The 22,228-nt window shown below is 34.9% G+C and overlaps 1 protein-coding gene across 5 annotated transcripts in view; it reads left to right on the top strand.

Annotated features, from left to right (window-relative positions):
* The window catches only part of CSDE1 (cold shock domain containing E1), a 34,973-nt gene that overhangs the window by 6,006 nt on the left and 6,739 nt on the right, over window positions 1-22,228 (top strand). The window contains exons 2-16 of one of the 5 annotated variants that reach the window (XM_025052329.1): window positions 213-600; window positions 7,339-7,479; window positions 9,179-9,377; window positions 10,360-10,469; window positions 10,867-10,959; window positions 11,566-11,663; window positions 13,900-13,981; window positions 14,317-14,445; window positions 14,562-14,687; window positions 15,304-15,516; window positions 17,073-17,213; window positions 17,295-17,459; window positions 20,179-20,286; window positions 20,896-21,071; window positions 21,625-21,737. In XM_025052329.1, coding sequence (XP_024908097.1) covers window positions 7,348-7,479; window positions 9,179-9,377; window positions 10,360-10,469; window positions 10,867-10,959; window positions 11,566-11,663; window positions 13,900-13,981; window positions 14,317-14,445; window positions 14,562-14,687; window positions 15,304-15,516; window positions 17,073-17,213; window positions 17,295-17,459; window positions 20,179-20,286; window positions 20,896-21,071; window positions 21,625-21,737 — 1,885 coding nt within the window. In that variant the 5' untranslated portion in view covers window positions 213-600; window positions 7,339-7,347. Of the gene's footprint in view, window positions 1-212; window positions 601-5,853; window positions 5,873-7,338; window positions 7,480-9,178; window positions 9,378-10,359; window positions 10,470-10,866; window positions 10,960-11,565; window positions 11,664-13,899; window positions 13,982-14,316; window positions 14,446-14,561; window positions 14,688-15,303; window positions 15,517-17,072; window positions 17,214-17,294; window positions 17,460-20,178; window positions 20,287-20,895; window positions 21,072-21,624; window positions 21,738-22,228 lie in introns of those variants that run through there. The other 4 variants (XM_006919663.3, XM_025052330.1, XM_025052331.1 and 1 more) reach the window with 4 other exon arrangements.

Below are 22,228 nucleotides of genomic sequence, written 5' to 3'. Positions count from 1 at the left end.
GAAATTTCTGGTTTTGCGATTCTAAAGGAAGTATCTGTTAGCACATGAGAAATTGTTCAAATAACATCAAATAAGTGTGCTTCCAAGCTTCCTGCATTACTTGCTTGACCAGTGATTCTAAGTTAATGAAATGAGCTTGTCTTTCTATCCAGCCTCTATCCCAGATTCTTTTGTGTAAGTTGTTCTTTAACGTCTTCATTTTTTATCTCTAGTATGAAGTGTAACAGAACAGACTTTACCACCTGAAACTGCTGCTTCAAGTTCAGATCAGGCAAGGAACAAACCTCGAAACAACCAACAAGACCAAAGAAGAGTACACTTTAAATTGAAGACACAACACTTGATCTGAAACAAGAAGTTTGTGCCTACTCAACAGCTTTGAAAGAGCACTTCCCAACGCTGCTAGTAGTCTTTGTTTTCTTCAGTGCTGTACTGTGAGATTGCCCGGTGCAGCAGCAGTTGTATTCTTTATTAGCCTGATAGATCATTTTCTCTCGCTCTTTTTTTTAATACTAGCAACTTTCATCCTTTGAAACGTGTGCTGAAAAAGAAGAATCAGCAAATACTACTGAAAGTGCAATATTTGATTATCACTGCGAGGTAGGTTTACAGTTTCCTTTTGGCAAGAATTAGCTTATAATCCTGGATTCTCTTATTATTTGGTCAAATACAAAATCGTTTTAATCTGTTCTAAAGTTATTCTGAAAACTGTGTTTGTAACTATTTAGTCTGAAAATACCAACGCTAGATTATTTTATTATCTCTTGATAGATGGGGATTAATGTTTATAGCCAGAACTATGAGATTTTCATATAAGATTATATTTATTAGTACATGCAGATCTTTTTGACTTATTGGTCTCAGAAAAACTGGGCTATTTAGAAGTTAGGGTTTTAGATGGGAATGCCCATTGCAGTCTTTGTTCAGGGGTCTTTGTAATCTAGGGTAAAGAAAGCCTACAAAGCAGGAACATTTGAAGATGAGCAGTACTTTGTTAAGAGGAAGAATCTTCTGGTAAAGTTAGGGAGGTAACAGTATAGCAGTTCCAGGGAGATTCGAAAGCACGTGGTACATATTGAATAGTTCGTTATGAACAGAGTATACAGTTTTCTGGGGTGGAGAGAGTAACTGGAAAGGGAGGCTTGCTGGAGGCAGATTCTGAAGGGCCTACTATATTTCACTTTGTAAGGAAAGTCAGATGTTTATAAGCAATGGCTTAATGGATTTTGTATTTCAAAACTGAAATAGCTTTATTGCTTTAGATTTTAAAGTTATATATGCAGAAGTGTATCTTTAAAAGAAATGATGGCACTTGTAAAAGACAGGTTGAGAATGGGCTGACACGTTAAGAGCAATGGATAGAGTGAAGGAAGGTAAAAGCTAGGGTATAGGCTGAGTGAGAGGTAGACATTAGGTGTTTTAACCCATTTCTAGTTTAGAAAAAAAAAAGTGCAGCTTGCTACAAGTGTTAATATTACATAAACCCGCTCTTTGAGGCTAAAGCAAATCTGACTGGTTTTCAGTGTGAAAATAAAATATAAAAACTGTTCTTGGAGTTATTCTAAACAGAATTTGCTTCTTTGCTTCTAATCCTAATTAACAAATGTATATATAAATCAGATTCATCAGATGAGTCTGGCTAACAGTTGGAGGACAATTTTAACATCACGTGTAGGAATGCTACATTTTCCAGGATTTGACATTTTCAGCAATCAAGAATTACTATAATTTGTAAATGGAAATACCACTACTAAAAGCAGAATGCTGTAAATAGAACGATGTCATTTGTTTCCAGAGACCAGCGATATACTAGAGCGATGCGAAAAAAATAAAGGCAAGATATTTTGTGGCATACTTTGGGGTTAAGGTTAGGGCTGTAATCCACGAGTTAGGGTAAATGCTGCAGCCACAAGCACCACTGGCAAGTGTTCTTGGGGCAAATGGGAAATGGGTTAATGGTGGAAGTGATTGGACTTGGTAACTAATTGAATGTGAAGATGAGCCATTAACTAATAATCCAAATACTGAGAAAATATGCTAGTGCGGAATGTTAAACAATGGTTATTTTGGGGAGGTAAGATTATGAAGTTCGATTTTCCTTTTTAATCTTTAGTTTGTAGATTTTCTAAAAATGGATAGAAATAAAGGCTTGGAATTCAGGAAAGAGTCATCACTTTATAGTAATACAGGAAGAAGTGCCAAAGAAGAGAATGTTCAAAGAAATAGAGGTGGTCAGGAAGATATGCCAAAGAAAGAATGTCAAGGAGAACTTAGGGATAAACCTTTTTTAAAATGCTGCAGCGATCAAAGAGAATGAGGAATGAAAATAGGTCATTTCTAGGTGGTTGTCTTAGAAAAGCTTCATCACCATTTTAGGAAGCACTGGGCCCATTATATCCAATTTATTTACAGGTGATGACCTTTTTGTGCTAATAACCTTACTGTGGGCCAGAATTGTTTAACTAAAAACTAGCAGTAATACCAGTTTATTTCCATTAAGTACGTTCTGTAAACAGATCATCAGTTACTCAATTTTAAGGTTATTTTATCATTTGCCTCTTCTGTTTGATTCTTCCTACCTCCTTATCTGGTTATTAAAAAAATAGTTTCAGATATTGATTGAACTGGGTTAGATAAGATAATACAAATTCAAACTATGCATTTTATCTTTACTGTTCAAAAGGGTAAAATACTAGATACTAAGGTCTCCATTTCATTTTATTGACATGAATTGTAGAAATGAAATTAAAGAAGTGCTTTTTGTTTACCTTAATCTGTGTACTCTGAATAGTTTGCTACATGAAAATTTTTAATGTATATCAAAATTTAAGTTATATATGTTGTCATATTTACAGATAAGTAGCAATTACAAGAGTGGCTCCATAATGTAGTGGTTAGCACATCTGCTTTACACGCAAAAGGTCCTGGGTTCGCGTCCCAGGTGGAGCCACAGACCAGACCATACATACCCTGGGTGCGCCAGGCACCCCAAGTGCGCCTGGTGCACACTACAAGCGTGTGGGAGGAGATGCCCTGCCTTCAGAGATCCAGTTCTTAAGGGAAGATGGCAACATCCATAGGTCAGGGGTAGAAGTGGCGGGGAGGGTGGAATTAAAGAGGAGAAAAAAAAATAACAATTACAGCTAAGGAAATGGATTTTAGTCATGCAGTAGAACCCCAGGTTTTAAGAGGGACTTTGGTAAAAATGGTAAAAATAGTACCTAGTTAGGAATAAATAAATATGGAAAAGTGGGATTGGCCCTAGAAAATGTCAGGAACGAATAAGATAAGTTTGTTGGAGATGTGAAATAGATATTGATTGGTTTAGTGAGTGTTTTGATCAAGACAGTCTAAAGGTGCCAAAAGGAAAAAAAAAAAACTAGGAACATTAAAAGAAAACTAAAACCCCAGATGAATGAGAAGGCAACAGAAACTTGCTAGGGTGTGGTAGAACTTATGAGACTTATGACTAGGAACTGTAAATACCTTGATTGATTTCCAAAGTCAGGTGTGGGAACGTTGGAGCTTGTTCTCCATTCCTAGCAAAAGTCCAGGAGCAAACGAATAAAGTTTTCAATAAGGACATTTAACAGTATCTCATGATAGCACAATAGTCAGTATGGAGAAATTTAAGTAGGATAATAGTAAATTAAAGGGTATTGACTAATGGAGTGATTTCCAGAGAGGTCTCCAGGTGTGTGCTGCCAAGTTCTATCCTTGCCCTGCTTTTTAAAAAAACTTGGTAATAAGTTATATGAGTATGTGCTAGGCACTATTCTAAGGCCTTTATGTGAAGCAGCTAATTTAACCATCCCATCAGCCCTGTGAAATACCTATTAAGAACACAGAAGAATGCTAAAGGAATAAATTATAGAAATAATTTAAAATTATTCCTATAAGTTGGAACTCCAGGTTAATCAATAAAGGAAATTTAAGAGCATTGTTTTTTTTTTCCCCCCTTTAGGAACAAATGATCAGTTACAGAAGTACTAAAAGGAGAAAACCTGATATTACTAATTAATTTAAGAAATGATCTAAATTACTGAAACTTAGTCTACAGAATCATGAGATAGTATCACTCTGTGTCCTCTGTATAAATGGTCATGGTACAATAAGAATAGTAGTGAAATGCACTTTAATGAACAGTTATTTAGAACACATCCAGAAGACAGCAATTAGTATGAAAAACAATTGTATTCTGAAAACTGAAAGGAACAATGAAAGTTAAGAGAAGATAGGTTTACATTAAGAATAGTCATTTTCTAAAACCATCTTTACATTGAATTAGATTGCCTTTTCTAAAAGAATTCCTTGACAGTAGAAGCCAAGCAGACTAGTTAGGAAAAAGGGGAAAACAATTCATGTTGCAAGAAGAAATTACAAAACACAGAATTTTAATTTTTTTCCCCCAAGGAAATTTGGAAACCACTTAGGCACTCACCTTACAGTTGAGGAAACAATCCCAGAAAAGTTAAAAATATGAGGAAGACAAAAAGCTAGCCTTTTGATTCTAGTCTGTGTTCTTCAGGGAACTCTAATAATATTCTTAGATTGGAAGTAAAGTTTAAATTTGACCTGAGATTCTGCCCAATTCTTTTTTTTAAAGGAGAGTTAACATTGTAATGATTTTCCAACTTTAAATACACAGAAAAGAGTAGAACTTCTAAACTTCACGAGGTTGGAGATGCTCGTGTTCACTAATGTATGATGCATTGTAGGCACTCAACTTTTAGTTTAATGTAAAAGATAGTGATTAAGAATATGAGCCATGGCGTCAATACTAGATGCTGTTCTTATAACATTTTTAGCTCTGTGCCTTTAAGACACCTAGGTATTATCTCATGTGTAAGCATTAAATTAGGCTTTTCTGGTCTTTCATTTTTAAAATAAGGTTGAAGTTTTACTGTATAAATATCTTGTCATTTTGTACTACAGCATAAGCATTTTCAAACATTCTTTCTAGTGACTACATAGCGTTTATATATACTACTATGATTTCTCGAACCAGTGTTGGACTTTAAGATTGTTTCCTGGAATTTCTTATTAAAGCATTTCAGTTAACACATTTATGCATAAAAGTCTTGTCCACATTTCATTTTCCCAAAAGTGTCCTGTGGTAGAAAAAAAGGAAAATACTTCCATATTTTGATACATGTTGCTAAACTGCATTTCAGAAAGGTTGTACCAATTTACCACCATCAAAGTATATGAGTGTGTTTTTAGTCCAGTTTCTAAATATTTTTAAATCTTTTATCTTTGGTAGTTTGATAAATGAGTAATTTGCTTTATCTAAATTTTTGATTGCCAAAATTGAATTTTTTCATGTTTTAATGTTTAATGATCTTAAGACTAATTTGTTTTACTGTCTTTCAGTAATTCAGATGAGTGCCTACTATGTGCCAAGCACTGTTTGTGTATACACTAGAGATTTAGCTTTGAACAAAATGTCCCTGTCCCTATGGAGCTTATAGTCTAGTGGTTTAATTCTTACTGATTTGCTTAAATTTTTTAATAATACACTGATGTATTTGTTTGAATTTGTTTTTCTTAGGTTTGAGTGTAAAAGCATGAATATTTTATATAATCAAATATTGATCCTTTGCAGTTTTTTTCTATTGATTTCAAACGTAGAAAGTTCCCCTTCCAAAAGTTTTCTAAGTACATGCATTTTTATTAAATAATTGTTAAGACATTCAACTCATTGCTTCTGGAATTCTTTGAAGGGAAGGGTGCTCACATACTGTCTTATCTAAAGTTGCTTGAGTGGTATGTTTTTTCCTTAAAAAGGCCCCCCCAAAATGGATAAAGGCTGCAGAATGAACCTTAGGAAAGACGCTAGGAGAAGAGAAAATTCTGTTTTGGTCACTTAAAGGTGAGATGAGACTCGAGCAATACAGCCTAAATTCCAGCATCCACATTGGGGAACAATTTAGAGTCTTAGAAGAAAATGATAGTTCTAATCCCTTCTGATTCTGGTTCATTTTCTCTTAGGGTAAAAAAAAACAGGAGTCTTACCTCCTACCTGCAGGAATGTGTGGTAGGACTGGAGACTTGACAATGTGGTTTTTGCAGCTTCCTGGCCTATGTGTTACAGGTCATATTATATTCTTATTTGTATGGTAATAAAAACTAAAATCTAAAGATGAAAGAAGCACAGCTTAAAAGTCATAATCTGAGTCTGATATGGGGTCTTCCAATGAATTTGATCATATGGTTAGTAAAAGCATGTACAGTCAGTATGTACATGTGAATGTCCTCATAAATTGTGATTATACTACTGCCTTTGAAATGTAAAACGTTGTAAAAAGGACAAATATAAAATAAGCAATATTATACAAATAATTTGCCTGTTGATAGTACAGAAACTTCCTACCCTCACCAAAAATATTGTGCCTGGATGCTTAGTTTATAAGTGTTTCGTTTAAAAACTTTATACTGCCATGACTCTCTGAGGGACAGAATACATGTAGTGTGTTTTATTGCTGCTCATATAAGTCTGTATCATAGTCTTGATCTTAATGTTGTGGCAGACTTGTCAAATCTCATTAGGTGATCATTTATTTCATAACGTGCAGGTTAAAGAACTAGTACTAGGGTTAGAAGTGTCAGCTTCCATACTCTTTGTCTTTGCTTGCCTTATTAGCATTATCTTCTTTCTAGATTATTCTGGGGGAATCTTTTTCAACCATTTCTCTATTTTTGAGGGCAATTTAATTAAACTAGATAGCTAAAATTGTATGTCTACTGAGTTGAGCAAGTATAAACTGTAATATGCTGAAAGCAAATGAGTGAGTCAGGCCTTCATTGTCAACCTCTTACAGAGTTCTCCACTTCTCTCAGAATACCTGAGTAATATATATGTGATGTGTGATGTGATCTGACATACCAACTCAGTGAGGCCTCTCCTGTAAATACATAATATTTATAAAAGCTAATCTTTATCTCTGGGTAAAAATATTTATAGTTCTAATATTTCCTTCCCACACCCCTTTGGCTCATCCTGTGTGTACCCTACTTTAGGGAGATGATTGAGAATATTGGATTCTAGGAATACTTGTGGGACATTGAGAAGAAACTGGACTGAATCGTCTCACTGTAGCCACCACTTATGGCATTTTTAAAATTTAAATCTTATAGAAGGTGTAAGGGCTTTTGAAAGTATATTTCAGTTTGACCTTTTAATGTTAATTCTATAATTTATTTTTTTCAATAGAAGTCTTATTAAATGAGTCATATATTGCTAAAGTAACCTAATCGTAAATCTGTAAAGATATATAGGTCGATTGTCAAAAATGTTAAATTATTATCAGTTATAAACATTATGCTATATTATCACAGCTGTTTGAGATGGAGAACGTTTTTCCTGTGTCATCAGACCCTCATCCCTCTCCTGCAGCCCCTCCTTCACTTTCTTTATCTTCATCTTCTACCTCATCTGGGACAAAAAAACAAAAGAGGACCCCCATGTATCAGAGATCTGTAAGTCAGGGAAGCAGTCATCCCAGTTTTGCTTTGTGCTAAGAGCATGACTTAAGAGCTACTGAGTTTGGTTGAAATACCCTGCAAACTCACTTTCTAACTTCCCTAAGCATTTCCTTCACCTTGAATCTCGAAAGATAAGTTTAATAGTGTAGGGCCTTGCTACTCAAAGTATGTCCAAGAATCAGAAACATTGATATCACTTTGGGAGCTTGTTAGAAGTGGAGAATCTCAAACCCCTGCCCACATTGTATCAGATTGTGTATTTTAACCAGATTGCCATTTAAGTTTGAGGAGGCCTAGTTTAGAGCCCAGATTGTAGAGGTAGGCCTTCTTGGTTTCAGTCCTCTACCATTTGATTTTGGCAAGTCATTTAACCTCTCTGTTTCTTCATTGTTAAAATGGGGATAATTTTACTTTCTCATGGGCTTTTGTAAAAATTAAATGAGTTAATACACGTCAAACACAGAGCAATGTTTAGCATAAAAGAATTAGAACTTTACCACCTACAGAAGTGATAAATCATGCTTTGATTTGCATGATTCAGCCGTCCCATAAACTGTTTAAGTTATTTTACTTGGCTTTATCTTTACAGAATTTTACTCTCTTTTTTACAGAATTTTACTCTTTTTTTTCCTAATGAAAAATATTTTTATTAATGCTCAACATAGCACTTAAACGAAAATGCTTATAAACCAAATTTGCAATGAAAGGGCTTAAAACTAGTTGTAAAGATGTGGACATAGATATTGCTGCCATAGTTAAGTCAACTATAGACTTAAGCTTTGCTAGGGATTTTGTTGTATTTTATGATTCACTTAAATTAACAAAATAACTTTTTTTTATGGTTTTACGCAAATAAGGAAAAATGAAATATCCAATGCGATAGACAGTATTTGAAGATCTAAATAGGCTTCATTGTGTTGCATCTAAATAGCTTCTCTTTTCACTAAAGAATGTTTTCCTTTGCTTTCTGTGATCATAGAAATATAGCATTTAGATTTCATCAGTGTCTGACACAGGTGAAAAGACTTAAAAGTACCTGTGAAATGCTTGAACATTTTTAGAATTTAAGAGTTTAGTTGCTTGGAGTTTGTTAGAAGTCTTGCTTTCTAACTCACTGTTTGGGGTTTTCCATTAAAGTACCTAATAAGTGCATTACTCCAGTATTTTTGAGTTTGAAATAAGTATTGCAAAGAAAGTTTCTTCTATGGTTTTAATCTCTACTAACTTAAATAATTCCTTTTAAGATGCATGGCTTACCAAATAATATTAAGGTTTCTATTTAAGCTTCAAAATAAGTGTTAATAAATTTCTTAAGTGTTCTTGTAGTTTGGGTTGCCATCTCTTGAATATTTACCATTGTTCTGAAATGGTCGTTTTAGTAATTTAAGGTTAAAATAAAGGCAGCTTTAATTATGTAGTTGCTTTACCTTAATAGTATGGAAATTCCATTTGGTAAGGGAAAATTCTACCATAAATTGGGACAACTCCCCAAAATAATTCAGATATTTACTCTGAAATGTTTTATTAACTAACTCATTTCAACAATGAAAGCCCATAATCTTCCCTTTACCTATTTTACTTTTTATTTTCTTTGCCTTTTTATTTTAAAAATTTAGTGATTGATCAGACTTAGTATGCTGTGGAGATAATGTGCAGATCTGTATATATTGAGTTCTTTTTCTTTTTAAAACAGATGAGCTTTGATCCAAACCTTCTCCACAACAATGGACACAACGGGTACCCTAATGGTACTTCAGCAGCACTGCGTGAAACTGGGGTTATTGAAAAACTGCTAACCTCTTACGGATTTATTCAGTGTTCAGAACGTCAAGCTAGACTTTTCTTCCACTGTTCACAGTATAATGGCAACCTGCAGGACTTAAAAGTAGGAGGTAATCTGTTGATTGTCCTTTTTAAAAAACTGATTACAAATTTCTCTTATATAGCAATTTCTCTTACTTGCTCATAAGAGTGTAAAAGTTTGGCTTTTTAATTCTACCAATTAATATGTTTATGTAAACTAGCAGAATTTTGATTTCTATCATGGTGGGGTCTTTTTGAGATATGAAAGACTAAAATATTTTTGAATATTTTTAAAATAGATACTTGGAAGATTTGTTATTCTTCCTAATAATGATTCCTTAGTTACGCTATACTAGATTTCAGGCCAGTGAAAATATTAAACTAATATAATGTTAGTTTTGATTATTTGACAAGGTATGATTTTTGGTAGAGCCTGAAGAAAATAACTTACAATCTCACCACTTGGACTATGTGGAAATTCATCTTGGTAACACCATAGTAACCACTTTTACATGTGAAAATGTATGGTTTATTAAAGGACTGAAGTAACAAGGTCTCAGTGTGTTTTTTAAAATACCTTTGGGAGAAAAAGAGTCAGAACAATAGTTAACATGAGTATTTGGTAGGCCCAATACTCAAGCCCTACGAGAGCGTTATTTTTGTTAATTCTCATTTTACATATGAAGAAACTAAGGTACAGAAGGAAAAAAAAAAAAAGCTTGGCAAAGGTTATTGTTACATTGCCCTATTTGCAGTATGGGTAATACCATGAAAACTAAGATATGGCTTAGTCTAAAGCAGTGGTCCTGAAGCAGTGTATATCAGAATTACCTAGAAGGCTTGTTAAAACATAGATTGCTGTACCTGACACAGAGAGGTTGCCTTTAAATAGATGTGGAGTGGAGCCCAGGAATTTGCATTTCTGCTAAGCTTCCAGGTGATGGCCCAGGGACCACACTTGGGGAATCACTGGTCTAAGGCAACTCAAATGCTGCATTAAGTTTAGCTTGAAAATGAGATACCATTTTGCCAAAAATTAGTACAACAAACACAGCACTTTCTTTATTTTAGATGATGTTGAATTTGAAGTATCATCTGACCGGCGGACTGGGAAACCCATTGCTATTAAACTGGTGAAGATAAAACCAGAAATCCTCCCTGAAGAACGAATGAATGGACAAGTTAGTGACTTTGATGCTTTGTGTTTTCTTTGGGCCCTGCATTTGCATATCTTTCACATTAGAAAAGGAAGATTGTCCCCATCTCCTCAGTTTGCACGCAAGAGAGCTATAGTACATAAAGATTACTATTTTAAAATTAGAAGCACTGGCATTTCTTGACCCGAAATAAAAATATGGTCAAGACTCAATTGGGGTTTTTACATATAACCCTAAATCTGTACTTACAGTCAAATTTACATACTGTAAGTTTGAAACTTGGCAGCATGGCATCCTCTTGTGGATGATATTAAAATGCATCCCTATGTATAGTATAGAGGATATTAAAATTCAGTTGATATTGCACAGTGCTGCTCCTGGAATGATTAGCAATGGAAATTTTTTTTTTTTTGACTGGTAGGTTGTGTGCGCTGTTCCTCACAACTTAGAGAGTAAATCTCCAGCTGCCCCGGGTCAGAGTCCAACAGGGAGTGTATGCTACGAACGTAATGGGGTAAACTTGTGTATTTTTCTTAAACCTTTGCCTGATCCACCATGTGATCTATAAGCGTACTTTAAAATTCAAAATAGAAAACGTAAGCTGCAGTTAATAAAAATCAGTTTTAAATTTGGTTTCTAAGAGGCTTTGAGTGCAGCATAATCAAAAAAATCCATAGGTCTTCCAAGTGTCAGCTTGCCCAAGTGTGACCTTAGTTAGAACATTAAGGTAAAATGCTTCTTTTACTCACTATTCGGGGGTTGTGGGAGGGGATCTTTTTCTGGTTCCTTTTAAGCACTAACTCCAGCTTTTTTGTTTGGAATGCCTTATTATAAAAATTGTTTTTTTTTGAAATGTAACTACAGTCTCTGGGCAAATGCTTCCACGTGTGTAAGCTTTTTGAAGTTGAATTGCTGCTCAGCTGTGGACTCGCAGAAGTCATCAGCATCATGGAGGGGAAGGGTGTGTTTATATGAATAAAACAATGTTCTTGCATAAAGCATTTAATTTTAAGAAATTTGGCTTAAAATGCCAGTTTAAGAAGTATTTAACAAAGTAAATCACAATATACAGTGAACATGCATCCTGCCAATGTAGTAATAACAGCTTATTAATTCACAGGAAGTGTTTTATCTGACTTACACCCCTGAAGATGTGGAAGGGAATGTTCAGCTGGAAACCGGAGATAAAATTAACTTTGTAATTGATAACAATAAACAGTAAGTTGTTTTTTCCCCCACCAAAGTGATTTTCTTCCTTTTTTTACAATAAGAAATTTGAAGCAAGTTAAAAACTTAACTTGTAAATTTGGATAATTTTCATTATCTTTTAAACTTTTTATTCATAAGCTAAGCATTTGAGGGTCTAGTCTCTGATAGGCCCTGTATAGGGTACCAGAAATAGGAAAGTAGTTAAAACAGCTTTTAAGGAGCTATTCTAGAAGTCAGTGAAGGTTTCGCAAAAGCAGCAGTGCTTGAGGTAGGTTTTGACGGAAGGGTATGGAATCACTAGGGAGATGATGAGGGAAAGCATTCTTGGTGCAGGAAGTATCGTTTTGGGGAAATAGCCAAAAGTTTGAGTTGATTGAATTGACTGGATCATAGGAAGTTGAAATTTGAACTTTATCCCTTAATCATAGGAATCTTTAAAGGATTTTAAATGGAGGAGCATATGATTGATTTAGATTATTGGAAGTGGTGAAGATGGTAGACTTTGAGAGTAGGGGTGCTCTAGACTATGAGAGTTAATATGAGGCAGTGATATGAGAGTTAATATGACAAATGAGGGGCTAATACAGATAGGCCAAGGGTGGCCAGATAAAGAAGTCAAGTCACATTGAGAAGATAAGTTTTATAACTGATTAGACAAATGTGTACTGAAATTAAGGGAAGAGAAGTCCCAAATGCCATTTTCTGGCTTGGGGTACTGGGCAGATGATATTAACTGGACTAAGGAGATACAGCAGAAAGTATTAAGAGTGGAAGAAGAATTATACTTATTTTGGCATTTTGAATTTGAGGCGTTGGTATTTCTTGGTGAAGATATTGAATATGCAGTTGCACATAGGGATCTGAGACAAGCTAATAATGGGCAGGAGATATAGCTGCCTGTTTCATTAGCATAGCAGTTAGAAAAATGTGGTTAAGAAGAAAGCCCAGGTTGATGATTTTTAGAGATGAGAGATAAAAATGCAGAAGGAAGTTAAAAATAGGAAATTGGAGAAAGTGCTAGGAATGCATGTTCCAACAGCATAGGGAAGGAAAAGCCCCAAGAGCATGTGCAGAATTAACCTTGAACCTTACCTCCTATAAGACTAGAAGGAATTAAGTTGTAGGTTACGGATATTACAAGTTTCATCTAAATGCCTCAATCTCAAGTAGGAAACTAGGGGATGGGGCTTGGGTTTGAACGGGGAGCCAGTGGAAGAGCTTTCTTAACCTTTATTAAGTTCTTTAAATGTGCCAAGCACTTGTACTAAATGCCTTATAGTTAGTTAATCCTCAGAACAGCCTCACCTGATTTTCTTCATTTGTAATATGAGGTGTGTTCTCTTAAAGTAACTTGTCTAAAGTCATACAGCATTTAAATAGCAGGCATTTAAACCCCAATCTGGCTCTAAAGCCTTGTCACTGCAGTAAGTTGCAAAGGCAAGAAAGATTTTTTTCAGTGTCAAATTTTCGAAGTAAGAAGCACAGTTTGATCATGAAGAATTAAGGGAAGTAATCGCTTAGTCTTCAGCTCTTCTTAAAACAACTACATCAGCAAATACTCTTGCACCCTAACGGTCTGCGCCATCTTTAAAATTAAATCAGATTTACATTTCTGCTGTTCAAAGATGGGGACAGTATAGCAACATGTGATATTTCAAACTGCTTTCAGCGAAGGTGAACGTCCTTATTTTTTAAAGTGTAGCAAATTTCTATGATCACCGTGTTCAACTTTGTCTTACGGCTATTTAAAAAAAGATGGGATAACTACAAAATTCACATATTGCAAACAGGAACCATCTCTTATCTCTATCTCCTATACCTTTGTTTGCAGCTCGTAATACCTACTCAAATGTTTGTTTAATGAATGGCTTTCCTAAAACTGTAGCATTCCCTATCTTTGGTTGCATTTAGTTTGTGGCTTTATGTCTTTTGTAATGTAAAAAGCAAAATAGAAGATCATGTACCCGTGGTGTTATTTAAACAGTCCAAGAGAAAATGACCTGTATATATATATTCCCCCTTTAGAAGGCAAGGGGATTTGAGCAAAAATCCTTTGCATATAGAGCTGTGTGAGAAGGATCAGGTGTCATAAACCTTACATTTGCTTTTAGTGATGACAGAATTCTTGAGACCTTAGAAAACTAGTTTATTGTTTTTGTAGACATATCTAACCAAGCCAATGCATTTTTCATCCCTCTTTGATTCTCACCCCTTTTTCCACCCCCACCCGATTCTTCCTTTCTAGTACTGGTGCTGTGAGTGCTCGAAACATTATGCTGTTGAAAAAGAAACAAGCCCGCTGTCAGGGAGTAGTTTGTGCCATGAAGGTAAGTGTCATCAAATTTGAGAAATTAGAGTTTTTTTCTTTGACTACTTTGTCTTATCCTTCAGACCCAAACCGTTTGGTTTTCCTCTTTGTCTTCCCTTTAAAAATATTTCACTGTTAACCTTAAAAGTAATCTATTAAAATTCCTTTGTTTCTAATTATGTTCTTTTAAATGGGCAATTTAATTGTTAATGTTAGATTTGACCAAAGATATTGTTTCCACTGCAGCATAATTTTATGAAAAGGCTTGTTGATTGTACATTGTAGTCATAAATATGTACATGACTAGTACATAATGTTCCTTTTATTTTTGTTTTTTTGTTTATTTGGCTTCAGGAGGCGTTTGGCTTTATTGAAAGAGGTGATATTGTAAAAGAGATATTCTTTCACTATAGTGAATTTAAGGATGACTTAGAAACCTTACAGCCTGGAGATGACGTGGAATTCACAATCAAGGACAGAAATGTAAGATAGTTACCTAAGTTGGTCTTTGGCCTTCTTTTAAGATCAGTATTAAATTACATTTTTAGGAAGCACTTAAAATTACATTTTTCTCCTCCCCCTAATTCCTTTTGATTTAGGGTAAAGAAGTTGCAACAGATGTCAGACTATTGCCTCAAGGAACAGTCATCTTTGAAGATATCAGCATTGAACATTTCGAAGGAACTGTAACCAAAGTTATCCCAAAAGTACCCAGTAAAAACCAGGTAAATAGTCTTTTTCGGGAGAGTCTTCTTTTCCTCATCAGTATTAGTAGGGTATAGTGTTCATAAATTTTATTCCGTTTAGTTAATAATAGTGGGACATGAAATATTTCTTGTGTAATTAAACTAAATGAGAAGCCATTCGTTGATTTATTCCTGAAGTATTATTTTTGTTTTTTGTTTTTTGTTTTTTTTTTTTCACTTGGAGGTAAGGAGAAAGGATTAAGAGCAATATGGTCACATTGGGGGAAAAAACTGATTTGCGTATACACACTTATTACCACTGTTACCTACCCCACCCCTAGTTTGTTTCTTTTGTGGGGGAAACGAGATAAAACCAGTGGTATCAGTGCTAAGGAATTGTGAAACATGAAAGACTGATATTCTTTTTCTTACTCTTAGTGTCATAGTTTAGGATCTTAACTGCAGTGTTGTGATAATATGGTTGTATCATGTGGCCATAGAACACAGAGCTTTCAAAGTGGACTTATGTTGGCAACCCCATTTTTCCCTTTAGGGAACTATTATAAATAACATGGGTTTGCTCTGTGTTCTTGTTTGACTTAGAACTAGGAAGGATGAGAAATCTCGAGCTAAAATAGTTTTTTCTTCTCATCAGAGTGACCCATTGCCAGGACGCATCAAAGTTGACTTTGTGATTCCTAAAGAACTTCCCTTTGGAGACAAAGATACAAAATCCAAGGTGACCCTTTTGGAAGGTGACCATGTTAGGTTTAATATTTCAACAGACCGACGCGACAAATTAGAACGAGCAACCAACATAGAAGTTCTATCAAACACGTTTCAGTTCACTAATGAAGCCAGAGAAATGGTAAGTGTTGGATAGATAGTATTTGATAAATATCCAGTATGGGGGAGGGGAATGTTGTATCCAAGTTTGTAATACTGTATTGAAAATTCTTTAAGTTAATGACGATATTAGGCAGTTACCTTTATGTTAAGGTAATGAAGAATATAGTTTGAGTTAGCATAGGTTTGATGTCTAGCTCTGTTGCTTATCCTGAAATAGATATGGAAAAGTTTTAGAATGGAAATTTGGGCAGGATGATTTGAGAGTGATTATCTGACTCTTTAAGTATGAAAATTAAGAAGGTTCAAGTCCATCATTTAGAAAGTAAAATTTCCCAAACTTTTGTAAGATGTTTAGTAAACATTAGATTAAACAGTGTAGGTTGGTTTCTTTTGTATTTTACGACAGGACTTTGCAAATTTTTTAGTGGGCATATGCTCAGGAGTGACATACACCAGAATTGTTTCCCAGATACGTTTTATAAGCTTAGTTTTCATTAATTATTTTTCTTAGATATAATTTACATTTAGTTCTGTTGGAGGTCATAACATCTACAGTATATCAGTTAAATTGGATACATTGAATGAAAAATTTTTTTTGAGACTTTATCTTTTAGAGAACAGATCTTGCTTGACAGTTGCATTGTGCTTTTAACTTTAAAAATCTGGAGATCTGAATGCATAATTATAAAAAAGTTAAGTTTCTCAGTCTGGGTCTGTTTCTATTTACAGTATAGAATACATTGTCAAGTAGCTTGGCTACCATCAGGTTTTAGCAAGGATTAAATGTCAGTATTATTAAGTCCGTATTCAAAACTGATTATAGAATAGCCATCTCATACATAAGTGTGCATTATGTAAGTCATTGGTAGGTCCATAATAATTGTGTTTCACTAAACATTTGAGTACCTGCCACATGCTGTATACTCTGAATATAATACCTTCACAGAATTGATATTTTAGAAATGTAGAAGGAAAAAAAAGAATTTCTATTACTCTTCAGAACTAAATCTTAAGTCCTTCCTGTGCCTAAACTCAGCATAAACGTTTTGAAGTAGAGACTAAAGAGTTGCCTTTAGTTGAATTTTTGAAGTATTTGAAGTACCAATCTGTAGATTCTTTTTAATTTCTGGAAATTATTTCATTATAAAACTTGAATTTTACTTGTAATTCTGATTTCTGGCACTTACTACCTATGTGCTTTGGACAAATTGTTTCGCCTCTCTTAACCTCAATTTCCTCATTTTGCAAAAAAAAAAAAAAAAGGATAATAATACCTAGTTCACAGCATTGAGAATTAAATGGAATGCATGTGTTTCCATTGAAATATAACTTTTTCTAGTGTATGTTGGCCAAGTAGAATAGCATCCGGCTAGTCTGAGACAATTGGTGGAAGGTTAATTTACTTGACTGAAAGTGATGAATCTGTATTAAAATGGAAAAATTCCCATGTGGATACAGAGTTTGGGTCATTGAGACAGAGAATTTCTAACGAATTTAACTTGATGATGTTTTCCACACTTGAATGTGTTGTCTTAAAAAGTTTCATAGCCAGTGAAAATCTTATTTGGATTTCAGGGTGTAATTGCTGCCATGAGAGATGGTTTTGGTTTCATCAAGTGTGTGGATCGTGATGCTCGTATGTTCTTCCACTATAGTGAAGTTCTGGATGGGAACCAGCTCCATATTGCAGATGAAGTAGAGTTCACTGTGGTTCCTGTGAGTAGTTTTTGAGAAAAATAAGGGGGATTTTCTTGATTCTTTTTTTCAGTTTAAGTTACTTTTATTTATCCTTTGTAGGATATGCTCTCTGCCCAAAGAAATCATGCTATTAGGATTAAAAAGCTTCCCAAGGGCACGGTTTCATTCCATTCTCATTCAGATCATCGTTTTCTGGGCACTGTAGAAAAAGAAGCCACTTTTTCCAATCCTAAAACCACTAGCCCAAATAAAGGCAAAGAAAAGGTAAGTATTGCATGATAAATGATTTTTGTAGCTCTTTTTTCTCTTCTGCTTAAAGGCAACCACTGTCCACACAATAATGGAGTGTTATCTCTTTCAGAATTCCCTGTAATAACTAATCTAAAGCAAGGTTTTTTAGCCTCAGCATTATGGAATTTGGGAACTGGATAACTCTGCAAGGGCGGGGATGGGGTTCTGTGTGTTGTAGTGTTAATATCCTCGGACTTAACCCACTAGAGGCCAGTGTCTCTTCTCCCCCATGTGATGGCCAAAAGTTTCTCCAGATTCCACCAAATATCCCAAAATAACCCTGTTATGAACTGCTTATCTAAAATGAGAGTGCTTTCTTCCATGCAGTTTAAAACTTTCAAATTTGGGTAGACTCAGTTCACACATTTGAATTTCATTTATTGAAAAAGTCACTGAATAGGAAATAACAAAAGATGTCTAAGATGGCTTCTGCTCTCAAGTAAATAACAAATTGAGAGGTGTATAGAAACAAATGATTCATAAGGAATGTAAAATGTAGCTTTATTATAAAAGGTCATTTTGCTCTGGTGAAATTCTAAACTGGCAGGATCTGCGATGGTTTCAGTTAGGCATTGACATCTAATAGGTGGAAATAAATGAGGGAAGGACATTCCTCACAGAGTGGTGGAGATACAGGTGAAAAATTCAGGCTCTCTTTAGAAAGCACTAAGTAGTTTGACAGGCAGATAGGGACTTTTCCTTTTGTGGAAGTATGTAGGAGAAATAAAGATGAAAAATCAGAATGGAGATAGATTGAGCAGGTGTTAATTGCTACTCTAAAGAATTTAGGCCTTGTTCTGTACTCAGAAAAAGATTTCTATTGGACAGTGAGTGACATTAGGTGTGCCCTTCAGGAAGATAATGGCAATAGTATGAACCCTAGTTGGAGGTAGAGAAAGACAAGTTGGAAGAGGCTTGATAGGAAATTATTTAATAGTTTAGATAGTCCTTGAAGTTGGAACAGAGATCATGGATTTAGACACGAGAAAGTACATAAGAGATGCTGGAAAGTAATGTAGTTTTAGAAATAACTAAGGAGCCAGAAGGAGCAGGGGTAGCATCGTACCTACCACTTACTTTGTAGCTTGGGAAGTTACTTTATCTCCGAGCTTCAGTTTTTGAACTTAAATGGTTGCGTCCTGTTTTGTTTAAAAAAGCCCTCACAGTGCCTAGCCTGTAGTAGGAATTTGACAATTGGCAGATGGTGTTATTAAGAATAAAAAAAAAAACAACAGGGTTTATTTTTTAATGGCTTTTAGCTCTTGGAACGGCCTGCTTTCCAAACGTCTCTGTCAAAACTGGCTTGGTCCAAGACAGCCTTAGTGTGAGACTTCTTGACTTTATTGTTATTTTCTTCTTAGGCCAACACTGTATTCCAGGTTCTTACATTGTGTTTATGATAGTATATTACACTTAACTTTATGAATCTATGTGCTCTGCTAGACTGGGTTCTATGAGAGCAGGGATTGTCTTACCTCATATACTTAGTGTATATAGTATATAGTGTCAGATGTCGACTGGATATTGAGGTTAATGGGTAGAGAGAGTTGAGAGCAAAAATGAATGCTGAGATTGTGACATTTGGTTGACTGGCAAAAGAGTTGATGCCATTGGAATCAGACCTGCATTCACTGACATCATCACTCAACCAAAATCAAATCCTTAGCATCACTTCATATTGGCTGTCTAACCTTGGTCAAGTTGAACATCTAAAACTTTCTTAATTTGTAAAATGAGAAGTAACAGTAATTATGAAGATGGTTTTATCATAACATTAAATTTGATAATACAGAGTACACAGCAATATCTGGTACATTATAAATGTTCAGTAACATATAGCAGTCACAGGAATATGAATAGTAGAAGAGTAGAAATTAATTGGTTTTGAATACATAATAGTTGGTAATGAGTTCTGGAGCTTATTATTAGCAAAGGAGTCGAAGCCAGTTTAGGAATGTGTGGGCATTAATTCCCATAGAAATGATGGCTGAAACCATAGAAACAGTATAATTTGTATATTGCTGTACAATGTTGTTGTTTACTGATTGATTCTTATGACATATCTGAAATTTCTTAGACTTGCAAAGAGCTAATTCCTGGTTTTAACAGTGATTTAAGTGTTAGTGTGAAAACATTGGTATGTCATAACTTAATTGTCTACTTGAACATCAAATGCTCTGAACTGTGCTAGATCCTGTACCAAATAAAATTCTCACGCATTGGTAAATATACTGATTAACATAAAATACAAACATTGTGAGTGCTATGGGAGATTTAAAAGCTTCCTGAGCTACAGAATTTCTACCTAGTTGAAAGTACATGACCAGTTTGATTTCTGATGGGTTTTGAGAAGTATAGAATGGGTGTGTTATAAATTTTCAGTAAGGTTTCCCTCTTTAACAGCAAGAAATTCTCAAGAGTAAATAACCCAATTAAAGCAGATTGAGTCAGATCTGGCTTAAGGCAAGATCACCTTTAGTTCATATGAAAAATCTGATAGAGAATCTGGAATAGGAAATTCCTCTAGCTATGCTAATTTGTTGGCTCAAGGGTCTGTAAGAACTAAAGCTGCTTTTATAGTGCTTTTTTGCTTTTGATTCTTTTCAAAACAAAAGTTGTATTCAAAACAAAAATTGTATTCTTTTCAAAATAAAAATTGTTTTCTTTGATTGTATTCTGACTGTTCTTTTAGGAGGCTGAGGATGGTATTATTGTTTATGATGATTGTGGAGTGAAATTGACTATTGCTTTTCAAGCCAAGGATGTGGAAGGATCTACTTCTCCTCAAATAGGAGATAAGGCAAGACAATTTTGCTTATTTGAGGAGGGGGGTTAAAAGTTGTCATCTTAATTATCAGTTCTACAAAATGGTTTCTTGAAATTTGATCGTTTTGCTGAATTTTTTTGTGCTTACAAGTTTAATATACGAACATCTTCCAGTTTAAAGGCGGCGTATTCAATTAGAACAGGGTCTAGCAGGCTCTTTGTTAAAAGCTTTATGAGGAGTCAGTATTAAGCATTAGGTAAGATAATGTCTAAATCAGTTAGCTTTGATAAAATTAATATTAGCCAGAAAGTTCAAACAGTCACTGAAACATTATCAAAGTGAAATCACACCAAAGATTTTACCTTGCTGTTCATTTTTCTCAGACTTAGTATGTCTGGTTTTCTGATAGCCCTCTAGGGAAATTAAGAATCTGTAAGGAATACACACCAGAGGACAAAACTTGATCCTTTGTGAAAAGTTGAATGAGACATAGAAGTGCTAGTTTTTTGGTGAAAATCTATTCCATCAGAGTAATTTATAAGGGATATTTGGAATAGGGAAGCATGGTCTGGGGTAGTTGAAGGTCAGAGTTGAGCTTTGTGGAAGTGACATGGTATTAATGAGCTTCCTTATTTTTCACAGGTTGAATTCAGTATTAGTGACAAACAGAGGCCTGGACAGCAGATTGCAACTTGTGTGCGACTTTTAGGTCGTAATTCTAACTCCAAGAGGCTCTTGGGTTATGTGGCGACTCTGAAGGATAATTTTGGATTTATTGAAACAGCTAATCATGATAAGGAAATCTTTTTCCATTACAGGTGAGAAATGCCTTTTAGGAACTTGGAGCTTACTATTCATTCTTTGGTTTTGGAGTCAAAAGCATTTAGTGTTGGGTGGTTATGTGTTTTTTAATCTCAGATTTCGTGTTTGTAAAAAGTTAATCACCTACCTTTGTATCAAGAACATGTGGCCAAAAGATAAAGGCCTATATCTGCTTTGAACATTAGAGAGGGGCCTTTCTGCTTCAATGAAAATAGTTTTATCTGTTGCTACCAGAGAGTTGTGCACTTGCTTTGGTGTTATAATATAGCATAATGGTTAAGAGCATGGCCTCTGCCACTTACTACCTATGTAACTTTTATTGAAAGATTAACTTTTGGTATCTTAGTTTCATTATCTTGGAGCTGGGGATAATGGTACCTCTTCATAGTGTATTTCTGGGGATTAAATGAGTCAGTACATAAAATGTGCTTAAAACAATCCAGCATAGGTAAGCACACCATGAATGTTGTTATACAGGAAATTAAGCTACTTGCTACTGTTGTTGTTTGTGGTCATTGCTTATTCAAATGTCATTTCTTTTCCCCTCAGTGAGTTCTCTGGTGATGTCGATAGTCTGGAACTGGGGGACATGGTCGAGTACAGCTTGTCCAAAGGCAAAGGCAACAAAGTCAGTGCAGAAAAAGTCAACAAAACGCACTCGGGTAATGAATTGTGACTACTGCTTATTCAGTCTGTGCTTTGGGTGGGAAATGAGAGATAGATCAGTGGTTCTCCAAGTGTGATCCCCAGATCCAGAAGTAACATCTGACCACTTGTTAGAAATACAGGTTCTCTGACCCCACCTCAGGCTTTCTGAAACTCTGGGGATGGGCAGCCCATTTTAATAAACCCTTCAGGTAATTCTGATGATGTACACTGAAGTTTAAAATATCTAGAACAGGTTCTAGATATTTTAGGTTATTTACTTTAAGTTTCTTTTTATTCATTGTCTCTCTTTAAAAACAGAACAAGATAGAAATCTCCATGGGGTTGGGGAGAGAGGGGCATTACTCTAGAAGACCACTTTGGAGAAGAATAAGTCTAAATGTGAAAAATAAGGGGAACTTAAGAAAATCACTTTCATTTAGGATCTTCGACTTTTAAAGACCTGCCACTTAGTTTTGGCTTTCATAAACTCTCCAAATAACACTTT

This window comes from Pteropus alecto, unplaced genomic scaffold, assembly GCF_000325575.1.
Source record: "Pteropus alecto unplaced genomic scaffold, ASM32557v1 scaffold106, whole genome shotgun sequence".
In the NCBI taxonomy this organism is placed as follows: domain Eukaryota; kingdom Metazoa; phylum Chordata; class Mammalia; order Chiroptera; family Pteropodidae; genus Pteropus; species Pteropus alecto.
The sequence above is the reverse complement of the archived record's forward strand: the minus strand, read 5'-3'. Positions and strand labels throughout refer to the sequence as shown.